The sequence below is a fragment of the Apteryx mantelli genome, chromosome 4, assembly GCF_036417845.1.
Source record: "Apteryx mantelli isolate bAptMan1 chromosome 4, bAptMan1.hap1, whole genome shotgun sequence".
Lineage (NCBI taxonomy): Eukaryota > Metazoa > Chordata > Aves > Apterygiformes > Apterygidae > Apteryx > Apteryx mantelli.
This window is the reverse complement of record NC_089981.1, coordinates 73,716,130-73,736,506: the sequence shown is the minus strand read 5'-3', so window position 1 is coordinate 73,736,506 and position 20,377 is coordinate 73,716,130. Positions and strand designations below refer to the sequence as shown.

The following is a 20,377-nucleotide window of genomic DNA, read 5'->3' as shown; positions in this document are numbered from 1 at the left end:
AGCCAGGGCAGGTCATGTAGTTGAAGCACTTCACTGATCAGAAAAGATGGCAATACTTTTATATAGATAGATTAGATTTTCTCAGCTTTTCTTTTGGCTCTGTGTTTGTATTTTTTTAAGCTTTATGTGATGTGGTGAATAATTCTATCATTTTTAAAAACTCTTATTTTTTTATAGATGCATGAATACAAATCTTCAACCCATCGCATTTTTCGTTTGAACAACATAGCCAAAGCACTTAAGTTCTTGGAGGACAGTAATGTGAGTATTTCCAGAGCCTGGTCTTAATTTCTTCACTCAATATGTTTTGCAAATATAATTAACTAGCCTAATGCACAGCATGTACATAAGAGGAATGTACTGTCTGAAAGAAGTTGTGACCTTAAGTTGTTACCTTAACAGCAAGGCTGAAAAGCCACATAAAAATGCACAAGGAGAACACCTACAGAGTCTAAAAAACAAGGATTATATGTTCAGTTTATAATGTAAAAGTTCAGCAGGATTAAAGGATCAGGAACCCAATATTAAAAGAAAATAAAAAGAAATGCAAGTAATCTTTATGGAACTGGGTCTCAGTGGCATGACTTCAGTTACTTCAAAGGTAGATGACTTTCCTTCCTTTGATTAGAGGTATTTTCAGTATTACAGATCATGTGTATATCTGGTAAACTGCTGCTGCAGCTGAGCATGAGTCAAAGGCAAAAGAAAATTACATCTCAGAAAATGACATAAATGCATAATTTCTGGAATCAAAACCCTATAAGGGTATAATTTTCCTCATAGTCAGTGTGGCAGTACTGCAACATCACTGACTGAAGAACACTTCCTAAAAACTGACACAGTTGTAAGTGACAAAGCAAGATCACAGCCCATAGCTTGAAATGATTTGATCCTTATCAATTTCTCCTGCTAGAGCTTTCTTCCAAAGCATTATGGATGTGTCCTGTGTCTTGAAAGGTCTCTGCTCGTAAAGTAATAGTGTCAAGATAAGTCCCAGCCATATGACATGACTCCTTTACATGGTATACCCAGATCTTTCAGAATGAGAAAACTAATATTGGACTATGCCCTACGAAGGACCACGTATTCTTGCTATACTGAAACTTCTTTTATCTAGAATCTGAAATACAGTCTTGCTTCTCCTCTTTTCTCAGCTGGGAAGTGACAGCAACTAGCCATGGCTTTGTCAGCTGCTATTGAAATACACTGTTTAGTAGAAATACTCTGGCTGGTTTCTCAGCCATTGCTGTTGCTGCTAATTTCCTGCTTGGGAACCTTCTCTTTAAGATTAATTTCTGACTATTTATTCTGCTCTCATATGAATATTAGTGACTGCTTTGACTTGTAGGAAGAAATATCCTTCTAAATATGGAGTGGTTGGACAGAGACTTGGCTAAAGCTCTGTAGATTTAAAAAATAAGTGCATGAGTTCCATGTGCACTAAATTTTGGCTCAGGAAACAAGAACATCAGAAAATGCCTTGTCATTCAGTCAGCATTGCCACCAATATCTTCCAATGGCAGTACACCAAGAAGCCATAGGCCTGGGACAGGCCAAATTAATGTGGAGTTAGGGCATGTCCTTTTAAATGATAGTACTCCTTTATGTTTACCTGTAAAAGAATCATCTTGTGACCTCTGCTCTGTAGACAGGAGTAACAAATAATATCAGATAGATAACAAAAGATAACAAAAACTTCTGTTGTGTGTGTGTGTTTTTATGTCATACATAAAAAGAAAATGACAGCTTTTAAAACAAATAGTCTTTTTAAAGAGTAGTTGCCTTTGGAAAATCCACAAGTGGGGACTGATCTGCCCCTAAAAGCATAGCTGTGCATATCCAGCTAGAATTATTGAGAAATAATTTATAAGCTCTCAAATTTCTTAACAGTTTCCCAGTTGATGCTTTCCACCCAAATCCAGTTAAGACACACTGGCAGATGAGCTTTTTCCTCTCTGTTGATCAATACACTGTAGAGCAGCTGCTCTTGGGTTTTACGAGCCTGTGTGGTTGCCAGGACCTCGCCAGGTCACAATCTGGAAACTCGTCACACATGGGCCAGGCAGGAGGAGGTCTCCTTGGACACAGTCAGCCTTTTAATTGGTAGTGCTAAAACAACTACTTTTTAATAAGTTTTTTGGTTTCTTAAGAGTAAGCAGCCAGTATTTTATAGGCTATCTCTACTGGGATGTACTGACAAATGTAAGCAGCAGTGAAAGAACTGAGTTGACATTGAGAACAGCATAATGTTAAGTGTCATTTGCTCAACTGCTATTAAAATGCAGTTGGTCTTAAAGGTTTCCCCAGCCAAATATTTTGGAACTAGTAAGAAAAGCTGAACCTTGAAGTACAACAGCTAGAGGTGTCTTCTTGCTAAGACTGAAAATTGTTCTGCAAACCACTAGATAAAAGGTTATTTTGCTCTTTCTTTTTTTTTTTTCTTTTCCAGTTTGACCAAACCAGTTAGTGAAGGGTGGCAATGAAGTGTTGGCAAAATGCCTTGGCTTCCAAGAGCTTCAGAGTTAGATATTAAACCGCAGTGGGTGGAACCTGTCAATATGCACTTGTGTGGAATTGGGGCAGCAGGGTAAAGCACTGCTAAGTGATTCATCATGTACAGAATTTCTAAGTGATAGATAGGCTGTATACTAGGCTTTAACTCAGTCTGGGTGTCATTTGCAGTATTGACAACTTCCTTGCTTCCTCCCTCTACCATGACCTTTGCCAAAAACAAGTCTGTGTTGTCTAAGTGAATAACATTCTGGTGTTATCATGTGAAAGAAAGCTCAATGTGGGAAACTCTAGAATCTGCTTGGATTAGGCAAACCTATCCTTTGCTAACTGATCTCGTCAGAGCTCTGTGACAAGCTGTGTAAAGTGAGATAAGCAAGGAGAAAGGAGATACGTAATGAAACAGAACTAGGCAGATCTTATTAGGATTTTAATTTTTATAAGAAGTGACTTCAAGTCATGTCCTCTTCCCCAGAGTTTATCTGTATTCTGTCCAACCTGTCCAAATTTTGCAACATTCCAATACCTTAGGCTAGATGAAGACAGGAGGCATATCTCTGCCCTCTACATTTTAAGAATAGGATGTACTGGAGGGGGCACCATCTTGTTCCATGTTTGGAGGAAATGCATTTCTGCTCTTGAGGATGCAGAAAGGGGGTCACTCCTGTTCCACAGATCATGCTAAAGGCTTAAGATTAGAGTTCAATGAGCAGAATGGGCTGTGACCAGGGCAAATTACCATTAACACAAGCTTTTGGACTGATTGGTCTGTGGCAGAAGTGTTCTGGACACATTCTACAGTCTCAGTACAAGCCAGTGAATTTTATGCATTTACACTGTTTCTTTGAATTATCTCTCTCTCTTCTACAGGTAAAACTTGTTAGCATTGATGCAGCAGAAATAGCAGATGGAAATTCCTCTCTGGTACTTGGACTAATATGGAATATAATCTTGTTTTTTCAGGTAATAAACTTGAATACTTTAATCATAAGTGATTTATCTTCATAGTATTAAACTATTCTGGCTGAATACTGCTTTTTAAAGTTGATTTTTAACCCTAAAGAACACCTTTCAGCTCGCTAAACCTGAGTATTTCCTCCTAATCTACACTAATTTTATACCTGCAGCTGCTTTCATTTTAGTTTATTGGAATTATTTTGGTGTAAATAAGAGACCATTTAGCCTCTAGTTGTTTTACTTTGACCAGAATTAGAGCTTCAAATTGCTCCTTTTCCTTTTTTCCTGTGCCTTCTCAACATTCCACTTGAGATTCCCTGGATCTGAACCAAATTCTTGCATTTGGTTCCAGGTCACAGTTTGTTTTCAGTAACCTTTTCTGGATTTGGTCCAATATGGTGGGCAATTTCATTTAGCATCACTGATCTCTTGAGACTTACTCAGCGTGGCAGAAATTCACCACTGATCTAGAGGGTCAAATAAAAGATCTTAAAGGGCCTGAAGTTTTGGAACTGATAAAACTGAATTAAATCTGAAATCTTACTTAGCCCCAGTCTTAGTCAGATTAAAACTGCTCCCAAATTTACGTGTGTTTTGAAAAGGACCTTCTAGACAATACCCAATACTAATGAACAGGGAGAGATGAAGGCGTTGTGCAACTGTTGTAAAATAATGTGAGGCTCTAGTGCTCTTTTATTCTCTTGGACTCGACTCTAAACTGGCTATAGGTTTGAAAAACAATCTCTATCTGCAAGCTGAACTGTATCTGTCTGTGGCTGAGCACTTCAAATTACCCAGTGCTGCACAGCACCCATTTGGCCAGAAGGACTCACGAGGAGAGGTGGCAGCAAAGGGCATGAGGGACCTAAAAGCAGCATAGTCAATAAGTTGGATCAAATATCAATGCTGACCAAGGATAGGAGTGCTGTTGCAGGTCACAGTTTCTTGACTAAAAATGTTTCACTCAATGAATTTTGTTGAAGAGAAAGAGTGATTTTGGTTAAATTCACTTTTCTTTCAGGAACATGGTTTTTTTTGTTTGTTTGTTTAATATGAATTTGTTCAGTTCAGTTTTATCTGATAATCTTGCCCTTTTATGTCTCCTGGGGTGGCCAGCTGGGCTGCTGCTGCTCCTGGCTCTTAGGTCTGTGCAATAGAAGTTGAAAGTTACAGTGAACAGTCCTATAATTACCTCTTAAAGTTCATTTATGGCCTGTTATCTTAAAAGTATGCTAGGCTGCCTGAAAACAAACATTCAGTTCTCTATTGGCCCTGTGTTAAATTGGCGTGCTGCATGTTTCATCTTTTATTGCAGATTAAAGAACTCACAGGCAACCTCAACAGGAACTCGTCCTCTTCCAGCCTGTCGTCCGGGCCCAGCGGGCCGGAGTCGGACACATCTCACCCAAGCACTCCAAATGTAGAGAGAAACATGTCTGTTACAGTGAAAGATCAGCGAAAAGCCATCAGAGCCCTTTTAACCTGGGTTCAGAGGAAAACCAGAAAGTAAGTTAGTGAACTGTCATAGAAAATTGTACTTTACCAGCTGTCCTTTTGAAGCCGAAAGTCTTCTCTCTCTCCTGGCTAATGTGTATATTACCATGAACTGGGGGGGGGGGGGGGGGGTGTTATTTTTTGTTTGTTTTTTGTTTTTTCTTTTACATTTGAAGTTTGCAGGCGCAAACTGCAACTGGGTATATAACTATGCACGTGCATCTAAAGAGACCATCTGACCTTCAAGCTGTGTACGTTGCTGGATTCATGATTTGAGTGTTAAATGTTAACTTGCACTAATGTGCTTGGCACTCTCTAAAACAGAATTGCTCTCTGCTCCTCTTACCCCTACCCCTGACTTTTCTGCAATCTATTAGGTATTTTGTGCTACTTAGAGGGTAGGCCTAAGTAAGGGTTGAACTGAAAACAAAAAATATTGGAAGACTTTAAGAATGCCTTCTAAGTTCAGCAGCAGAGCCAAGAGAGCTGCTCTGTGTGCTCTAGAGTGCTTTGAAGGACAAAGTTCATATTACAATTCCTGTTTCCTCAAATTTGAGAAGGGAAGGAATTGAATCTTTGATTGCTTCTTGTGAATGTATTACGTTTTGGGAACGTTCCTTTGACAAATATGTCCATCTCTTCTCTAATAAAGAACACAATCCTTTAGCCAAAGCCTTTTGTGTTAGAGTACAAGGCAGAGTTATTGTCAGGTTAAAAAACTTTAACATAAGATGTCCTATAGTGCATGTGTAAATGCTTTGCCTGTATTTTACCTATTATGTGAAGGAATGACTTCCAGAGGCTTTTAAAGAGCTTGGGCCAAACTTACACAAGTTGGATAGCTGGATATTTGGTATTTTTGTCTGTTGACAGATTTATATGCTCAAATTTGCTTGTGAACACAAATACTCTGTGTATAGTGTTGAGGATGCAAATTTACTTCTTAAATACTTAGTCCTGTGGGCCACATCATCCTTTGGTTGTCTCCAGTGAAGCTGAGGTGCTCGTTATGCAGATAAACTTGTCCCACTGAGATCTGCAGCTAATTGCTGCCAAAGCAGACTGCAGAGGAAGCACAATCTTAGTCCCAAAATAAAGCTGATAATATCATTAGTGGGAAGGTGGCACGAGGAAAGTGAGGACCAGAGCAGTAAAGGCCATAGGCTTTTTCAGTCTAGTCTAATGGTGCAAATTGAAAATAAATAATAGGAGAAAAACTGATTTTGCAACTGCTGTATTAAAAACATAACTTGATCATAATCCTTTTATCCAATGACCTATATGGAATTTTCTATTCTGGGGCTGTATTTCATTGCAAGTGTGGTCATCATTTTTTCCTCCAAAGCTTTGGGCACCTAACACACTTGTGGTTTATACATGTACTGGCCCCATTTGCATTTGCAGAGCACCATTTTCTGCTATAGAAGGCCAAGTACACAGAGATGTGAATTATTTATGCTTATGTTTTTAAATACTTAAGTGTTGGCAGTCTTCCCAAGATATTGCATTAAAATGCTGGAGCACCACAGAATCGGGAATCAGACAGACATTTGGTTTTGCAAATGTTAAATGTGGTTGCTGAGTACTTGAGAGCTTTGTTTTTACTAACTACTTCCTACAAGCAGGTTTATGTCTGTTGTTAGCCATACTGATTCAGTTTGTGAATCCTTGTGTTTTATGAAAGTATTTTGTGCTTTTCCATATCCAAAAAGATCTCAAATGTGACTGGTGTAACTCAACAACATTACCTGTATCTTTCAGGAATCTTTGAAAATGATGAGTGCCTGTACTTTGTATTTTATAGCACAACTCTCATGTAAACTGTATGTAATTCCATTTAGATATGGTGTTGCAGTTCAGGACTTTGCCAGCAGCTGGAGGAGTGGCCTCGCTTTCTTAGCTGTCATAAAAGCAATAGATTCTACATTAGTAGACATGAAGCAAGCACTGGAGAAATCAGCTCGGGAAAACCTGGAGGATGCTTTCAGCATAGCGCAAAATAAGCTTGGTGTTCCTAGGCTCCTAGAGCCAGAAGGTAAAACACTTACATCAGCTTTGTTGGGTAGTGTTCAAATTATAATGAATTCATGAATATTGCATTGTTATACCTACCAAAAACCTCCCAGTGATTAGGTTGCTGATGTGATCAGTGTGTTGTGCTGATCGATAAGAAAGAGAAAAATGAATGGGTCACTGGCCTGTAGTCCTGTGCCTCTAGTCATGTTTGTAAGCTACTTGGGGCAGAGATCTTACCTTAGTTTTAGCTATACACACTGGTCCTGGTTAATAAGTAGATGCTGTGTGATATCTGCATCACTAGCAGGCATTAACTGGCATCCTGATGTGCTGAGAGGTGTCTTAGTGCCTTACCACCATTGCATAATGCCTACAGTCTACAAAGACTAAATATCACTCCAGGATGAAATGTATGACTGCCATACCAAGGAAAATGGGTAGATACCTATTCAAATGTATTTGCATGTCCCAGTTATTCCTTTACAACATGCATATATGTGCAAATATAGAAATATACATAAATATAAGCATATATACTATACATGTGCTTATAAATATATATATAAATGGAGCTGCTTCTTGCAGTGTTTTTTCCTGCGCTCTGTTATGGTGTTGGGCCTTGATTTTTATAACTGAAAGCACAGTTTGGTTATTTGTGCTTTCATGGATCACCTGTTAGAAGAATGGGCCATCCCGCTAAAAATAAATCTCTGTGCTGTCCTCAAGATCACTGTCCAGTGACAGCAACATATATATGCTGTAAATGGAAGTATCCAGGTGGATGAAAAGTGACCCTGATTGAAGTTCAGTATGCATTTGGAAGTGGGAAAAAAAGTGGTGTGAATGAGATGGAGAGAACTCTTTAGAATGCCATCAGTAGTGAAAAGGATTCCACCTTTCTGGTCTTGTCAGAAAAAGATGCGTGTCTGTAGCTGTTAATTCTCTAATCATGAAGGCAGGACAAATGTCTGAAGGTCTGTCCCTCTGGAAGCCTGTTTTAAAGCACTGTGGGCTAAGTACTTTGTGACTATTTCCATAGATATAATGGTGGAATCACCTGATGAACAATCAATTGTGACGTATGTGGCGCAATTTCTGGAACACTTCCCAGAGCTGGAAGGGGTACGTGTTTACTCTTAGGTTGTGTCATTTTTTTCATTGGCTTTGGTGTACTTATTAAAGTCAGATATTGTTGTGTTCATCTTCTAGGTTTTCTTTCTAAGCTATTTAAAATAAACTACATATTCTGTTTTAATTTTTCACATTTTTGTCAGATCCAGTCAAATGGGCATTCATTGGGGATTGCTAAACTGCTGTAGGTAGAACTATGCATTTAAAAATTTATGTCCAGTCATAATTTTCAGAGGTTACATAAGACTCTACTACTTTTCAGAGGTTAAGTAAGACTTTATTGCTTTGGCATATTAACCTCAGAGTAAGGCTGAAGTTTATCCCTTCATCTATGGTGATTTGTTGGGCTTTGAATTTTTTTGACTTCTATCTTCTCAAGTTTGAGGGCCACAATCAATCTGAATTTAGCAGATATTGTGTCAGGCACAAGATATCAGAGGTTGAATCTTGTCTGTACAGCAATCAAACACACTCATTATAAGAAGTAAATTGCAGCTTAAAGGGTGAGAACTTTAATGTGGACTTTATCAAAAATAAGGTGTCCCTTTTGAGGAGTAGGCCTCAACAGGGACTGGTAAAGGCCTTTTGGAGATACAGAAGATAAACTTACTGAGAAATTAAAGGATAGGAGACAGAAAACTGGAGGAAAAATGTGAAATATCAGGACTGGGGAAGAGATCTACATAATTTGAAAAAACATTTTGGATGCTGATTGTACTTATAAACCTAGTTCAACATAATCTTTTTTGGTTTGAAAGGGTTCCCAGGGGACTCAGTGTCCATTGAGTAGCTGGGTAATCTTTTGTGCTTGAGTACATGCATATACATCATGGTTCATACATTAAAGTTATTTCATCTCATTTGTTGACTGAAGGTTCCAGTTGGTATACGTTTTCTAGCTGATAAAATCGGTGGTCATTATTAGAGTCATGGGAATTAAAATTATTGTAATAATCTATTTAAGATTATTATTTTGGGTGAGCATTAAGATTTATTGGCATTAAGACTTGTGGGCATTTTAGTGGACAAAGAAAAAGCCTACATATGTGTGTGTGTGTGTGTATAGTGTGTGTGTATTTATATGTCTGTATATAATAATAGTCATATTGGAATTGAATAATTGAACCAGTAGATTAGTATGTTTCACAGTAGATTTATTGGACTTGTTAGATTTATTTTATTCCCAGGGTTTGGGATTGTGTCAAAAAAGCCAAGTCAGTTGTCTCTGTAGGTGCAGCAGGGAGAGATTAATACATTGACTGCTGAGGAGTAGGCTTGTCTGCATTCTAATCATCTTGTACAAGTGGCTTCTTGATGTTGAGCTTTGTTCAACTCACTTGACTTGCCAAATTGGTTTCCCTACTTTCAAGATAAGTGAGTCATTAATTGGTTATTCACAAGGTAATGGGGTGATGGGCCAGTTAATTATTCTTTCTGTAGCATTTAGGAAGTGTAAAATGTATGTAAAATGTAAAAAGTATGATTTGTGTTTTAATGGTGTGTCATCACTTACAGGAAGACTTTACAGATCCTGACAAGGAGTTTCCAATTGAGTCTACATATGTCCACATCAAAGACACACCTTCAGAACAGGAGAGCAAAATCTTGATTTTAAGTGAAAGTGAAGACAATATGTATACTGTTAACCATGAAAGGAGTCATCCTGCTCCTCCAAAGGTTCATATTCATGATACCCCAGAGAGAATCCAGTCAGAAACTGTTCCTGAAAAATGTAATGGCAAAGCATTAGGTGATTCACAGGAAACCTTTGAAGAGGAGCCTAAGAGGCCTACCTCTCTGAAAATTTCAGGATCTGTCAGTTTTGAATCCGTTTCCTCTTGGGAAGTTCTTAGTGATAAATTGATCCCAAGTGAAGGGGGCATATATGATGATCCACTGAAACAGAATAATGACCTTTCTCCAGCTGTTCTGACAGATCAGAAAAATTCTGTAGACTCTTTTGAAGATTACTCTGAAGAACTAACTAGAGAGACCTCTACTGAATATGACAATGAAACTAAGAGCCTATCAGCCAATACTTCTTCTCTGAGTCCGTCATCTTGGACTTCAGGTATTCTTACAGATGAATCCATAAATAAAGTAGAAGAGACCAAACCCCAGGCTTCAAGTTTTTTACCAGAAGATACCTCAAAACAAGAAGATATGCATAAATATGCTCTTCATCTTCTAAATGAGGACATACTGAAAATTCCAGAAAATGAACATACAAAGCAATCACCTGTCTTTGAGGCAACAGAAACTAACCATTGTTTATTGAATAACTCTAATCTCAAAAGCCAAGACCTATCTACACTGCATGAAACAGCTGATGACTCTCCCTCAGATGTACCTAAAAATCCAGAGGACCTGGATAGCTGTGATGAAGTTGAGTCTTCAGCTGAAGTGTTACCCAGTTCTTCAAAAGTATCTGTAATACCCCATGATCTATTTTATTATCCACATTATAATGTCCCCATATCAGCAGTTTTGGATGCTTATGTTGAGCCTCATCTTGAAGATTATGATATTGGAAATGACAAATCTTATTCTGAATCAGTAACAGATGTTTTACATGAGAAGGGGATCCCAGTGCAGAACTACAAGGAAGATCCTCCAGAGGCGGATTTAGGAAATGAGCTAGGTGTCTCTCCATCAGAAATGAGTACTGAGAACCTAGAGGAGGAAAAAATGGATGCTAACAATCACATGAATTCTTCCTATGAAAAGGAAGTGGCTTTACTTATAGGAAAAGAGAAAGAAATTGAAAAAGATGGCAAAAAAGCCACCAGCCCTCAAGATTCCACTATTTCCCAACATCCTGAGGTACTTTCTTTTCTTAATGGTAGCATTTCTTGTGTATATATGGGCAGTTAGCACCTGAATTCAATGCTTTTCATTTGCTGTATAAGCTCATTAGAGAAATTATGTAACATATATTTGGTTTCTTGTCCCACAACACTATTTGCCACAGCCCTCTATTGGAAGGAATGGGATCACAGATACCTGAGGAGATCTGACATTATTAAAAGATTCAGCCTACAGAGCATAAGCCCAAAAAATACTGCAGAAATGTGAATTTTACTGCTGTTTTAAAAACAGTTTGAGGCTTCTGCATAATCCATAAGCCTAAAAGATTATTACAGAGGGTATTTTTAATAGTGCTCTGTAATGAGATGAACAGTAAGTAATATTGTTGATATAGAAAGGATACAGATAAAGACAATTTCTGTCTGAATCTGAGTAAGTTTGCCTATGAAAACTTTAAACCAATCTGAGTAGGAAAGGTCAGGTAGGTAAAGCTAAGGTTTGTCTACACTGGAGGAGGAGGAGGAGGAGGAGAAGGGGGGAAATTTGGTAACTATTCTGTGTATTGGATTTAGGCAATGTGCTATTGTAGCTATTCTTGCAGACACTGATTTTGAATTTTGTCTTAAATGTTTTCCAGCTTAGTAACTTTAGATAGTGTTTTTCAGGAATAAGTGTCCACTTGAGAATAATTTTCAAGAAATGATTTTTTTTTTGCTGGAAGCACTGTTTGGCTTTTCATTTGCTTTTTATCCTGCTTAATGAGACCTTCAATGTTGTACTATGTGCAATTTACCAGTTGAGTAGACTATGCCACTAAGATACTGCAAGGGGTGGGGAATCAGTTTTGTTGTCTAATGGAAAATGTTTCTTAATTTAAACAGGCTGAAGTAGACCATCTAGATGATTTATCAAAAGCTGTGAAGACACCAGAAAAAAGTAGTAAAAGGAAGGAAAAAAGAAAAAATGTGATCAAAGACTTATGGATTTCGAAAGTTGGGGCTACTACTCTATCACTAGATAAACTGGAAGAAATTGCTGATTGTCAGGAATTTACCAGGTATTTCCCATTAGCTCAGTCTTAAATACACCTAACCTTGATATGAGAGTCTAGTCGTAAAAAGCGTGCCCTGACCTTTGGATATTTCTTGTAGCTTTCTTTTGGGAGTAGTGTATTTGGACTCACTGGCTTCTTCCTGTGTTGCTCTCAAACATGTCGAGCAATTCAGTGCCAGTGGACTTGATTTGACCTTGCTGTGATGTTTTTTGGTTTGTCAAAACACACAAAACCAACTGGAATCCCAGAGCATTTTGAACACAGCTGTGTTCTAACTGTTTTTCCAAGAAAGAGTTTTTGTGATGTAGATGAAATAATTGATTATGAAGTCCATGGACTATGAGTCCATTGAACTACTTTATTTAATTGATATTTCTTGGCCTTTTTTCTATCTGTGAAAAAGTGAATGAGACACTCAGCTCATTTTACTCTTTCACTTCTGTTCCCTCTTACCTTCTAATTTAGTCCTTAGGCAATGTGTTTGAGTGGGACATGAACTGTAATTTGTCAGTGCTTGTAAGTGAACCACTCTAATAAATTTGAAAGAATCTGCTTACAAAAACCTGTAATCTCCTTCTTCAAGCTTTCTTTGACATGGAATGCCTTTCAATATTTTTTAAATGGTCAACCATCAAATTGGTAAGTTGGGATATGGTCTCACTTAAATGTAAATGATGCCAAAGGTGCAAAAACCCTATTGAATACTGTTTTTCAGAAAAGATTCAAATTTGGGCATTTGGATTTTTATGTTATGGGTCAGATTTTCTCAAAACTACTGTTTATAATGTTGCTGATTAATTCAAATCCATATTCTAATGCATGCAAGAATGCCTACTTGTGGTTTTGCATAACCTAAAACTAACATAAACAATTGCAGTGGCTCTCTTTGAAATCAAAGCAAAACTTATATTTATTAATTTAAAGACTGTGCTTTTACATGCATTTCAGAACTAGTTACAGTGATTCCAGCATTTATCTCCGAAAAAGGTTTCCTAATACTTCTGAGAAGGTAAGAATATGGAAATTTATCTTTTTCTCACTATTTCACTATTTCCCTTTAACTCCAAAAATTCAAATACTGTGTATATAAGCTCTCTATATAAAAATAATTGCTCTCTGTATAAGCTCTGTGATAACACAATAGCTCTACAACTTCTAATAATTTTAGTGCCAAAACCAGGAATAGCTTAAAAGCTTTATTGAATTATTCCAAACATATGTAACTATCCCAAATATATAGTATAGTCAAATATATGTATATAGGAACTTTACTGAACCTTGAACAAACCTACAAAGGAGTAACTAATACTACGATGAAATCTATTGTAATTTTTAGGCTTATTTTGTCATAATTATATAGCTGCAATTTTTCACTTCTTTGAAGCTGCCTTTATTTGCTGCTCCAGTTTCTTTTAGTTTGTGCATTTTCTGTATGTGTGTAGGCATCCTTGTCACAGCCCTGCCAAAATGCTAAGTTTCTCTTGAAATGCACTTTTTACTAATCAGAACTGGGCTCTTTACCTCTCTTTTGTAGTAGCAGTAGTGTATTATACTATTTCAGCAGCAACAGCTAACCATTAAAGTAGTTCAGTTGTAATGTGAAACTGCATCCTTAATGGCAGATGTAATTCATACTGGTTTCTTGAGCGCATGCTATACAACTGACATCTGAATGCATTCTTTTTTAATTTTGAGGGAAGAGGCAGCAACAGCAGTCAGGCCACACTGAGCAAGGATAAGAGTATGTCTCTTCCCAGCACAAAATTAAATTCTAACCTTAGAGTTTAAAGAAATTTTGTCACTGATGTTTAATGAAATTGAGATTTCACACAGGTGCTTTAGTCTTGTAATGCTATCAGTGCTACTAGAAATATATATGAATGAGGAGAGTTTTATTCAAATGAATAAAAGCAGTTGAAAGCACCAAAATCCTGTTTTTTCACGACGCTTTTTTTTTCTTTTTTGTGTATCAGACTGACGTGGTGGATGTGCGGGTGGGAAATAAATTTAGAAGCACCACTTTCATTTAATTTGAGCAAACTTTAGACATACTCTGCATAGAATGCATGCACAGTGGTCTTTGTGAGACACTGAATTTCATCTTTTTATAAAATATATTCCTGTGTGTTCCCTTATGTTTGTGTGTTTGTTGATTTGTTTAAGGAAACCTCTGGTGAAAATGAGCAGAAGACGACAAATATGGATGAAAAGCTCATAATCATCAGGTGAGTGATTTTTATGCAGACAAATGCTTTTGCAAGGAATCCGTAACTTCTAGGTACTTCTAACAGTGCTACAAAAGCGAAATGAAAATTAACTATAATGGTGGAGACTGGAATGGAAATCTTGTGTACTAGCTTGAAGCCTATATTTCTCATAGGTGTGAGATACAAAGCTTGTTTGTTGCTAGATCTCACCTTAGCTAAACAGCCTTTTTCTGGCTCGAGCTGCCTAAGTAAAATTTTAAGCATTTTCCCCACATGGACATTTCAGACCAAGAAAGGAGTGGGAGGAGTTCAAATATGAGGCCCTCTGGCAGTGCTGGCCAAGACTGTTTCCAGGTCTGCAAGATTGCTGAGACAATGTATGGCATGGTCAGTGCTAGGGGTAGATGATATTTCAGCGTAGTTCTGTTAGAGCACCCATGAGCTTCCATAATTTCTGTGTGTGGTCAGCTTGAACTTAGGGTGCCTCCAACTCAGATAAAGCACTTTGCATTTTACCATATATTAAACTTAGAGCTGTGATGGTGCTGAACCCAAAGCATGTATCCCTTCTGAAGTAGGTCTTATGTATCTATGTAAGAAGCCAGCATTGCTTTACTTTTTCCCTCTCAGTTGATGTGAAGTAGTACTTCCTAGAACTTCTTGTTAAAATGGCGGTGCAGCTAATTGCAGAAAACACACAAAATATTATCAGGGCCCAGTGTCCTAGTCTCACTTATGCTTCTGTTAAAAAGAATATGAATAGCTGTCACAGTTATGCCTGTTTGCAGACTGCTGATATTGAGCAAGTTTTGTCTAATACTCAGTGATATATTCAGTATAAGATTTGAGCGAGCAGGATGCCCTAAGCCAGAAAAAGGACTCGCTAAAACAGGCCAATTTTCTCCAAAGGTAAATAAAATCCCAGAAGGTGATGCATATGGCATTGTAAAATGAGTGTACTATCTTGCACCATTTAAAATAAGCCCTCTCCTTATCTTTGTGAGTGCTCAGTAATACTGACAGAGTCCATAGGGCTTTGCCTTTATGAACTGCAGTTGGAATTTTGGCGTTGTCCTTGAAAACCCAACTGCTAGTTTGTTTCTGGAAGTCTAGGGCTTTTTCTGTTTAACATTTTGGATGTCTGACATGAGAAGCTATAAAAGTAGCTGATTTGGGGGAAAGTAAGAGAATGCCTTCCCTCTGCAAGTCTAATCTTTCTCTACTGTCAAGTCAGATACTCAAACAGTGTAGAAGAAAAATTATAGAAGTGTAATATAAGTGTTGTCCACAGCTATGTTTATAGTTCTGAAAGTAAAAGGCTATCTTTTTGACTGATGGGAATTGGCTTATATCAGAAGAATTTACTATAATGTCATATAGTTAAATACCTGAGAATTTGTCCAGAGTTTTCAGTGGAGTAAGAGCTGTGTATGTTGGTTCGTAAGGAGACACATTGCAAAAGCCCATTGTGCACTTCATTGTCTTGCTTGGTCTCCAACTGATTGGATTGAAAGGGTTCATTAAACTGCTGTCTTTTAGTTTGCCTTCTGGTCTTTACAGTCCATGTTAACAGTGGTTTGGGTTTGTTTTGTTTTGTTTTGTTTTGGCTGCCTCTTACCAAATTCTGTCCTGTCTCTTTTCAGGAAGAAGAAGGACTTGGAAGCAAGCAGGACTCCAGCACCGACTCAGCAGACTCTGAGTGTCGAACACCGAGAGCTGTTCTACTTCATTGTTTTCCTCTGGGTGCTGGTCTACTGCCTTTTACTTCTTCCACAGCTTGTCAACAACATACCTTGATCTCTGTGAGGTGTGTGGAAAATAAAAGATAGTGGTCTGATTGTTTTGTGTACCTGCATATGAATATGTTCCTTCAGGTGAAGCACAACTATAAATGTAGGACCTGGTATTTGTGGTTATTATCAGGCTCTCCTCATTTCCTCTACTGTTGTGCTATGACTGTGTCTAAGCACATTTTGTATTATGACAATTGTGTAAATATATATTAAAAAAAACTGATTTAGTAGATGCTATTTTGTACATTTGTGCCTTGCTTTATAATATGCTAAATAAAAATGGATAATTGTCAGTAGAAATATGAATAGTTCAGAGCTCCAGTCTTCAAAAATGATTCTTCTGGCTTCATTTACTGGTATAGGGCCCTACAGCTGTGGAAGATGGGTGGTTTTTGACTTGCTTATGAATCTGGCCCACCTGAAAGGGCAGGTCTTAGAATGCTCTTTCACATTTTTCATGGATTTTTTTGATAGAGATGGAGGTACAGAATTTGCTTAACCTAGGATATTTAATGTAATTCTAATGGCAATCCAGTGGAGTAACAAAATCAGGTTGGGTTTTATTTGGGGAGGAGAGTTTGTTTTTTAAGGACTTGAATTCATTGTTGTCCTGCACCTGTCATGTTTAATTTGCAGTAACAAATTGGTGTGAAGTGTGAAGAACATACATTCTAGCTGCTTCTAAGATCATAGGGGAATTCTTAATCCAGACTCTTCTGTAGAGAATACCTGAAGAAATATATTTTTTGTATGTTACTGATGGTGGCCATCTTTGAAAAGGTGTTCAAAATCTTAATAATTTTATCAGGAACAGATGCTGTTCTTTTTTTTTTTTTTTTTTTACAAAGGTACCTCCCCACTTCTGAGACTGCATCTGCTTCCTTTTTCTTTGCATCTTTCCCTTGTCAGATCATATGAAGATTTCTTTCTTTTGAAGATATGAAAAGTAATAGGCAACCTAATTTGTTGTGGCAATGTTGAAGCACAAGTCATAGTAAGAGGATTAGAAATATCCTTTAGGTGCCCAAAACAATAGAGGAAGAAATGACAGATGTAAAACTTGATACAGAAAAATGCTGACAGCCTGTATTTACTCTCTAGTACAACTGAAGAAACTTCTGTGGCTTGTCCATAGACACAGTTGTGCCACTTAGGCATCTTTTAATTTTTATTCAGATCAGTGATTACTTTAGGATATTATATTTAGAGTTTTAGCCAGAGGAGGAAAGAGAAATCTTCAAATTCAATTCGATAGCAATAACTTTTGTCCATGCAACTTTTAGTGAAGTCACTATTTGTCATCAGCACATTTTGAGTTTCATAGTATGCTTTATGAAACTATGTCATGCTGCTGCTTCCTCTTGAAAATTCGTAAGTTTGACTTCAATGTGCTTCATAAAAGGAATGTTTTGGCTAAAATAGATCCTTGAAGCATTAGTGTTAGTGCTTTTTCTCCCAAAGAACAGAACTTAATACAGAATCCTTATAGCTTCATCCTGAAATCCAGTGAATACTATGCTGAAGCATGGCAGCTCTTTAGTAGTAGCAAGTAGCAATGGCAAAGTGTTAATAGCTCTTCATTATGTGCCACTCTTCATAGGCTCCATTGGTTTTTGACAACTTTTTCTGAGCCTTTGTGTCCTATTCTCTGGTCTTTGCAATTCTCTTAGTCTTCAAGAGAAATTATCTGGAATTGGATTACAGTCTCTTCATAAAACATTAAAGCTATCAAAGTTAAATCAAGTAAAAGAACCTCCCTTCTGTCTTCTTTCCTTTCTCGTAAGAATATTAATCATAATGAGGAGGTCTTTGGGTGTCTCATCTAAACAAACAACTGATGTCCATAAAGAGTAAAAAAGTGAATGGGAATGCATTGATGCCAGCAATTTCATTATGCAATATTTTCTTCCAACAAAGAGGAAACCCAGGCTTTTCCTTCTTCCCTCCCATTGATGAACAGTGATTGAAGCAGTGGAATGAGCAGTTTAAATGTCAAACAGCATGCAGCAATTGCCTTGATTATCTCACCCAATGTTTAGACTGAAGTGTGTTTTCAGGTCTATCCCATGAAGAGATGGAGATTGTTTCTTCTGTGCAAAATAGATGAAAATAATTCTAGATAAGTCCATTATACTTGGCATTTAGCAGCTTTCTATACTTGGGGTGTTTTTTTTTTGCTTGATTCATTGTTTTTTTGCTATAACAGAACCAGTCTACCTTACTCAGCCATGCCATGGGTAAGAGAATCCAGAGTAAAGCAGTAAGAGTGATTATACTGGTGTAGTCAGCTGTGGATGAAAAGATACTGTACTCCTTAGGAGTTCTGCCATTACCTGGAACTGCACGAATGACACCTGCATAAGCAGCAGCTCCCCCCACTTAACAAGATGTGCACTTTGAGTTGTAAGCCTGCATCTATTCGAATGAGTGGTTCTTCCACAGTGCAAGTCCCTATCCCTCATTCCAAATGCCCTATTCTGAAAACATTGCTTGTTGGAAAACACTGTTATTGGACTTTGTGTCCTATTCTTAGCTTGGAGTCTAAAAGCCAGATTGTGAAACGTTCACTGTGGCAAAACCTCTTGTTTTTAACTTGCTTGTTAGAGGACTGTCTTCAGGTATCTGAGGTTTTAAAGGCTGGTGGTCAGTTTGAATACTCATGTATCCATCTTCCACCAGGTCTGTGCCCTGTCTGAATAAGGGAGGTTTTTCTGAATAAAAGGCCTCACTTTCTGAAAAGTGCTAAGCTGTAACTCACCTCATTTGATATTTGATTTAGCAGCAGAATTCACATATATAAGGGTACTGATCTGTTAAGTCCTTTTCTAAAACCAGTTCTTGTTAAGCAAACTTACGGATAGCAGAGTATTGTGAAGTGTAAGTGTTGGGAAGTGCTTGAGGATCACTAGATAAAAGGTGTTTGATATTCACAGCAGCACCATTAAAGACTCTGAGAGGACTATAATAGTATGGTTCAATGTTATTCTAGTACTGTAATTTAACTGCAAAGTGTTTTTTTGAAATTTTATAGAAAGTGCAAGAAAAGAAATACTATTAAAGATAGAAAACCCCTAAACATTTACGGGGCAGATGCTGCAGAGTTGAAGAACTGAGTTCAACAGTCGCGTAAACTGGAAATGAACGTAGCCTTTGCCAAATTGCAGAAAATGATCAGGACGAGGATAGGGCAAGTACAGATTACAGTAAAAAATGACAATCACTTTTCAATGCCATGAATATTTTTGATGGATTGAGCTCTAAAATGTATTTTTATTGAGTTTCTAGACTGTAATGAATGCATCTACAGAATTTTATGCAAAGCTTCAGAGTTCAGCTGTTTTAAAAGAGATTTTTTTATATAGCAGTGATTATTTTATCTATATATTTAATAGAACTGTAAAACCATTTTAAAAGTACCTGTAAAATTCTATGTATGTGATATGCCTATTTATTAATTATGAATAATGAGTATAAACATTAAGCTATTCATCAGTTGCATCATCCATTTGGAAACTGGAAATAGGAGATTTCTTGATGAACAGTAGACTAGAAAAATATGGGAAATGATCAAGTACAATTGTGTGATTCTTGCATAGCAATATATCATTTTGTGATGTTAACTTTCAGCTAAAGTTGCAAAACATACTGAGTGATTAAGCTATTTTTTCCCCTTAAATTCACTTCCTAAGGCTGAAATTTCTACATGTTGATATTTGATATCTAAACACATTTAAATCCTCTACATCTTTTCATGACTGTCTGTCTATTCTAGCTCAGTGTGACTGTGATTTCTTTATCCAAGTAGTGTCCCATTGAGTTTACTGGGGTGCTGTGCAGATGTTAGGGTTTTCTGCACTGATCCCTGCAGGATCAGAGCTTTAGAAGATGTATTGAACCAATGTAAATGCTCTCATACTCAGCCATCTAGCGAGGTAATAGTTAAAAGATAATAGTGCATTATGACTTATGCTAGCTTTAAGTACTTGGAGTCCCTTCTTGCCAAGCACAGACTTGAATGCATCCAGTGATGTGTTCAATTCCTTGACTTCTGTGGAAGTCAATGTGACCCATCTGTGTGCTAAGCACACACCACAGTATCTGGTCCTGAGGTGATTTAAATCAGCTTTAAACACATAGGCCAGGAAGTAGCCTATGTATTGCCATAGAGCTGGATCCCAACAATTACAACCTATACAAACAGTGCCACTGACTTTAGTTAATCCCTTTCTATGAATAGGATTTGCTTGCATAAATTCTGTAGGATCAAGCCCTTATTCTTTCCAGCAAATTAATATGTACTTCCATTTTTCATTAAGAGAGCAACAGAGGGGGGAATGAATGGTTGGAATTCAATGGTAAGATTACTGGTTGGAATATGTCTGTGAAAGTTCCCAAACCTTTACAGT

The 20,377-nt window shown here is 37.4% G+C and overlaps 1 protein-coding gene across 1 annotated transcript in view; it reads left to right on the top strand.

The window, feature by feature from the left end:
• Positions 1 to 16,015, top strand: part of CLMN (calmin) — a 73,111-nt gene extending 57,096 nt beyond the window's left edge. Inside the window, exons 4-13 of the mRNA XM_067295631.1 lie at positions 178 to 261; positions 3,382 to 3,474; positions 4,784 to 4,974; positions 6,804 to 6,997; positions 8,018 to 8,100; positions 9,625 to 10,932; positions 11,799 to 11,974; positions 12,920 to 12,980; positions 14,135 to 14,196; positions 15,822 to 16,015. Of these exons, the coding sequence (XP_067151732.1) occupies positions 178 to 261; positions 3,382 to 3,474; positions 4,784 to 4,974; positions 6,804 to 6,997; positions 8,018 to 8,100; positions 9,625 to 10,932; positions 11,799 to 11,974; positions 12,920 to 12,980; positions 14,135 to 14,196; positions 15,822 to 15,975 (2,406 nt within the window). The 3' untranslated portion in view covers positions 15,976 to 16,015. The remainder of the gene's footprint in view (positions 1 to 177; positions 262 to 3,381; positions 3,475 to 4,783; positions 4,975 to 6,803; positions 6,998 to 8,017; positions 8,101 to 9,624; positions 10,933 to 11,798; positions 11,975 to 12,919; positions 12,981 to 14,134; positions 14,197 to 15,821) is intronic.
• The last annotated feature ends 4,362 nt before the right edge of the window (positions 16,016 to 20,377 follow it).